This window comes from Propithecus coquereli, unplaced genomic scaffold (genome assembly GCF_000956105.1).
Source record: "Propithecus coquereli isolate 6110/MARCELLA unplaced genomic scaffold, Pcoq_1.0 Scaffold19, whole genome shotgun sequence".
Classification (NCBI taxonomy): Eukaryota; Metazoa; Chordata; class Mammalia; order Primates; family Indriidae; genus Propithecus; species Propithecus coquereli.
The window spans coordinates 2,623,362-2,629,274 of NW_012143856.1; the positions used below are offsets into that span (position 1 = coordinate 2,623,362).

General features: G+C 36.0%; 2 protein-coding genes across 4 annotated transcripts in view; one reads left to right on the plus strand and one right to left on the minus strand.

Annotated features, from left to right (window-relative positions):
• VEPH1 (ventricular zone expressed PH domain-containing 1) overlaps nt 1–5,913 on the plus strand; it is a 215,472-nt gene that overhangs the window by 52,692 nt on the left and 156,867 nt on the right. The window lies entirely within an intron of this gene.
• Nucleotides 3,517–5,913, minus strand: part of PTX3 (pentraxin 3, long) — a 6,095-nt gene continuing 3,698 nt past the window's right edge. The window contains exon 3 of the mRNA XM_012642920.1: nt 3,517–4,745. Coding sequence (XP_012498374.1) covers nt 4,132–4,745 — 614 coding nt within the window. The 3' untranslated portion in view covers nt 3,517–4,131. The remainder of the gene's footprint in view (nt 4,746–5,913) is intronic.

Sequence of the window (5,913 nt, forward strand, 5' to 3'; positions counted from 1 at the left end):
GTTAACCAAGTCTTGGATCTGATATAAATTAGAGTTTGCACCTTCTTGACTTCACCAGCAGATGTTGCTGTGAAGTAGAACAAAGCCTGCACAGATCCGGACATCCACGTGCTGAATTCTGAAAATGACTTACCCCCAATGGAAGAGAATCCTTATATTCATTTATTTGTGTTTTTTTTTGTTTGTTTGCTTATGTATGTTTTAATCCACTGCGAACAACTTGGAAAAACATTTTTTAAGATAACTATCTTTTTTCAAATATTATTTTATAGTTTAGAAGGCACTTTTATATACATTATTTGCTTAATAACCCTTCAACAAGATAAGCAAGTCTTGTTATTCCTAATTTCCTGGCTAATTTGAGACTCAGAAAGATTAGCTGACAGGTCCAACATCTTGTAGTTAGTAAGTTAGTAGGCAATGGTGCCAGGATTTTTAAACACTAGATTTCTGACCCCAAGCTCAGCAAACTTTCTTCTACACCCTAGATTTATAAAACTGAATGCAAGGGTCAGCAATATGAGTTCTCATGCTCACTGAATCCAAGAATATATAAAGGAAAATAAAAGAAAATTACTTTAACTAAGACTTTTTAACTTTAGGAGTTCTATTTCTTAAGTGGATAAAATACAATTCTGGAAACATGTGGCCTTAGTAAACTTCTCAAAGAAGAGCTTTCTATTATAAGATTTAATAAGAAATGAAATAAAAATCAATTATAATTTCTTGGATTTTTTTTTGTAAATCTAATTATTTGTTAAAGTCCATTAAGTAATTGTAAATAACTAAGCTCTGAAAGTATACAATATATGCTTAGCAATCAAATGTTCTGAATATATTTTAAAGGAATTAATACTTAAAAGCCGATTTCTATCGTAATGGACAGGAAAATATGTCAATTGTGTTTTGTTCATATATTATCATCTCTGCAAAAACATTGCTTCACTGGACAGACATACAAATATACTAGAGTGACAGACAGTTTGCCTGGGACTGAGGGGTTCTTAGGACATGGGACTTTCAGTGCTAAAGCTGGGACAGTCCCTGATAAACCAGGACAGTTGGTCACTCTGACACACACAAATAATATTTTATACACATAATGCATTATGTGTTAGTTACACATACATTTTTTTCATCCTAACTGGAGTCATCTTTCACAATTATTTCACTATGCCATAAAATGGCAATGCTCTCAACAACTATTCCGGTGAATGAAACTGTGTGCCAGTGTGCTAAACTAAGTTAGCATGCTGATATTTGTTTTTAGATATTTATCTCAGTTTTACACATTTATTAATTCCTTCTTTTGCTGACACTGTATAATCTCAAGGTCATTAAATGTTATTGGTTAGTAAAAAAAAAAAAGTCAGATATCAAAATTTCTGAGAATTTGTAAAATATATTTTCTGAGTTTAGCCTATGAGTATTTTGGAGAGAATAAAGTGCATGGTCTTTTTAATTAAAAAAAATTACAGGATCAGGATTAGCTTGGGTGTTCAACTAATAATGGATTAAATAAGACAAAAGTATATTTTTCTCTCATGTAAAAGAAATCTAGGGCAGGGAGCCCAGGGCTGGCTAAGTGACTTCACAATCATCAGGAACCCAGGCCTCTTCTATAATGCTGCATGGAATCTCATGATCTAAGATGGTTGCTGAAATGCCAGCCATCATTACCATATTTCAATCAGACAGAAGAAGAAAGGGAAAGAGAATCACATACAATATTTGAATATTGATCAGAACTTAGTCATATGGCCACACTTAGCTGCAAGTGACTCTGAAAACTTTAGACTTTACTCTGAGTGACCACGTGTGCCACTAAAACTAGAATTATGTTACTAAGAAGAAGAGAGAAAATAGATATCATGGAATAATTAGAGTGCCTAGAACACCTATGTAAACTTACTGCTAGAGCAGATGAAATTTCTATTTTTATAACCCCAAAATTACTTTATTTTCTTCTGTTTCTTCTTTAACCTCGACATGTAGTTACTAAAAAAAAAAAACCTTAAGTTTCCTTACATTTAATTCTGTAAGCCTATGAGTTTGCATTTATCTTGGCCTGCATCATCTGTGGTCTCTTAAACACATATAACTCATGCTGAAAGGTGGAAAAGAATTGAAAGCATGCTTCATTTTCTGCCAAAGTTTGGGTTTGGTTTTTCTTCTTCTGGCTGAGAGTTCAAGTGGTGTAGACCTGTGCTCCCCAACCCCTGGGCTGTGGATCCCCACCTTCACCCCCTCACCCCAACCCCCATCCATGGAAAAATTGACTTCCGTGAGACTTAGGAACCAGGGTGCCGCACAGCAGGAGGTGAGCGGCGCTGAGCACGGGAAGCTTCATCTGTATTTACAGCCACTCGGCATCACTGCCCTCACCGCCTGAGCTCTGCTTCCCCTCTGAGCTGTGCCTCCCACCACTCCACATCTGTGGAAAAATTGTCTTCCATGAAACCAGTCCTTGGTGCCAAAAAGGTTGGGGACCACTGGCGTAGATGATGGCTGGAGAGGGACTTTGTATGTGTGCCCGGTGTGCCTACAACCTTGAATTAAGTAATCTCCAACAGTCTGAGACTGGTCTATCAGCTCATAACTACCAGTGATTTTCTTAGACACTCATCAGCCTGGTTTTGTGGGTCTCACGAGGGGAATGAAGCTGTACTTATATCATGAGCATCCTCAAGAATTATTAGATTCACGGAATTGTATTGCCAAAATCACTAAGAGTCCAGTCCTCTCCTCTTACTGAGAAGATACAGAAGAGTTAAGTAACTTGTCTGACAACCAGCTAGTTAGTTACATAATGTAACTAAGGATACTCAGCTAGTTAGTTACAGAATTACTCCTGGCCCTATTCTCCAAACCTTATGAACAGGACATGACCTGTGATTATCCAGGCCCTATCTTTAGGAGGACACATCATTCCTTGGTTCTACCATATTTCAGAAGCATCTTTGTAAGGCCCTTGCATAGAATGTCCAGGAGAACCCTAGTGTGGTGGGAAAGACTTACTGCCCAACTACGGTGTGAAGTGGCTTGACCTCCCCTTCATGAGTAAGAAAATGGGCTGTGCTTTCATTGGCTTTTCCAGATTCTTAGATCTCCCAAATAATAGCCCTAAGCCATTGCTTACAAGCATCGTGTGTATCTGGGGAACTGTTATGAATCATGTTTGATGTCTTTTTTTTCATGTTATACAGTCCAGAAAGTTGTATAAGCTCCTGGAATCATCAAATTGGAAGAGACCTAGACATCATTATTTCCTCAATTCTTTGATTTCTCAGTTAAGAAAACTAAAACCCACAGAGATGAATTGACTTGGCCAAGATCATATTTCTTGCTTATGATTTATAAGAAGACAAATCTTAACACAATCGTGTAGTTTATTTCTAACAACATTAACTATTGCTATTTATATGATAGTCTCTGAAAGCTAATTGCCTATTTTAGTTGAAAAGTTGTGGGTTTGCTCCAAAACATCTCTTAAATTTATAATTAGATGACATGAGCTAGTTTTATAAAACATTTTATTTACAGTAGAACTTTACAAAAATAGTCTTAATAAAATTAATACAAACCCATTTTACAATATAACTTATATGTCTATTTTCTCAAAAGAGTGACATTTGATTATAACACATAACCTACATTTATATTTGTTAAGTCATCTTGTAGTATAAATATGCTTTTATCATCATTTTTTGTAATAAGGTACATACCAATAACAATGGACAATGGACAACAAATCTTTTTTTGTTACTATTTCAATATAAAATTCCTCTCTGGCCAAACAAAATTAACCAAAGAAAAGTAAAACAATTGTCCTTCTGTTCAACAATACAGTCCTTTTAAATTATTTGAGAGTTTATCTGACAAAGACACAGCATTAATCTGAAAGCACCATGGCATAAAGTCTAGTAACAAAATTCCCAAAAGCTTTCTCCAATGTGTTCCTTTCAACTGTTTATTCAGTATTTTGCCAAGATAAATAAAGATTGATCTCAACTCTCTCCTTCATTAATCTCAAGTGTTCTTATTATGCATTGAGGTTTTTAGAACATCCCAACTGGCACATATTTAAAATGTTAGTTTCTTTCTTTGGCTTCAAGTAGAATTTCACAACACTTATAAAACATACTGAGCTCCTCCATGTGGCTGAATCTCTGTGACTCCCCACCCAACAACATTGCCCCGGACGTGACAAGACTCCGCTCCTCCAGTCTCTCTTATCTCTTCATTGCTGAGAACATGATCCCAGATATTGAAGCCTGTGAGTCTTCCAGAAAATGCCAATGTTTCATCAAAACTATGGCCCACACAGCAGCCATTCTTTTCTTGGCCAATCTGCAGGATTCCTCCCTCTGGAACAATGTGACCTCTGGCCATCTCGACAGTGGTAGCCACCAGTTCACCATTTACCCACAAGGATGTGAGCCCTTTCTCTGAATTCCAGGTGCCACACAGGTGGGTCCACCTTCCCAGGGAAACCACAGTATCAGCAACCAGTTTGTTCTCCTCTCCACCCACCACAAACACGATGGACTTTAAGCTGAGGTACAGCTGGATCTCATATGGATTCTTCTTTGTGCCATAGGAAAACAGGATGGTCTTGTTTAATACATCTGTTGCTTTGACCCAAATGCAGGCACTAAAAGACTCAAGCTGCATTGGTCTCATTGGATGCACGCTTCCAAAAATCTTCTTGGAACGCATTGGGAATAAAATAGCTGTTTCACAACCTAGAGTACCAAGAAAGTAAGAAGAAGATAAGAGAAAATATAAATGCGTTCAGAATTATTCTGGCATTTAGTTACTTAAACGTAAGCATTTTAAAGACTACAATTGAAAACTATGTGCAACATTATATTAATATTATAACTTAAGGGGCCTCAAGTGTAATTTCTGTAAAGCAAAGAAAATGAGAATAAGGAAAGCCAATTGTCTTATTCAATGAAGCATCTAAATGGAGAAGGTGTGCAAATACAAGAAAGAAAGTCAACTAGTCCAAACCCACAAAATAATAAAAACCAAGACTACTTTCCCTCATAATTAGCATATTTTCTTTGTTATTGCTTTTTAAAAAATGTTGAATCACTCTGAGTTAACGTCAAATAATGATTCTATAATTTCTTAGAATTTAGAGCCCAACCTGGTTCTCTGTGCTTGTCTCCACCAAGCACCTAAAATAACATAACTATGAAATTCAATGGATCTAGTTCACTCCATTTAGCTATTATTAACATAAATTTTGCAACAAAATTCTAGAATAGTGATGTTATTGTAGAATACATTTTAATATGCCATGTGTTCTCAGGTATTTGTAAACTTTGCAAAGTTTTTAGAAAACTACCTTTGAAAGGGAGCAATATATAATAATGACTAACACTGGGTACTCACTATGTACCAGATACTGTTCTAATCCCTTTATATGTCATTTTAATACTCATAACAACCCTAAGAGATAGTCTTTTTATTCCCATTTTACAGATGAAAAAACTGAGGCAAAAGTAATTTATCTATGTTTACATAGCTGATAAGTAGTAAAACTGGAGTTTGAACTTGTGCAGTCTGGTTGATGATTGCAGTGTCCTCCCCTTAACTAGCACACTACATTGTCTCTTAATAATAGAACCCCTGGATTTGGTTAGAAGGGCTGGAATTCAGTTTGTTTTACTACTATGAGCTGGACAGCTTTGGATGAGTACCATAATCTTCCAGGGTTTAGTGTTGTCTCCAAAATCCTTCTAATATTCTGCAAGTCTGTAAGCAACAAGTGTATGTAGCACTCAAGAAGAACTGGGTAGACCAACGATATACTTAAAAATTCTTACTTTGTCCACATGCTTATAAATACTATTTAAGTAGTAATAGAAAAACTTTAAGAGGAGTAAATTCTTCCAAGGGCCT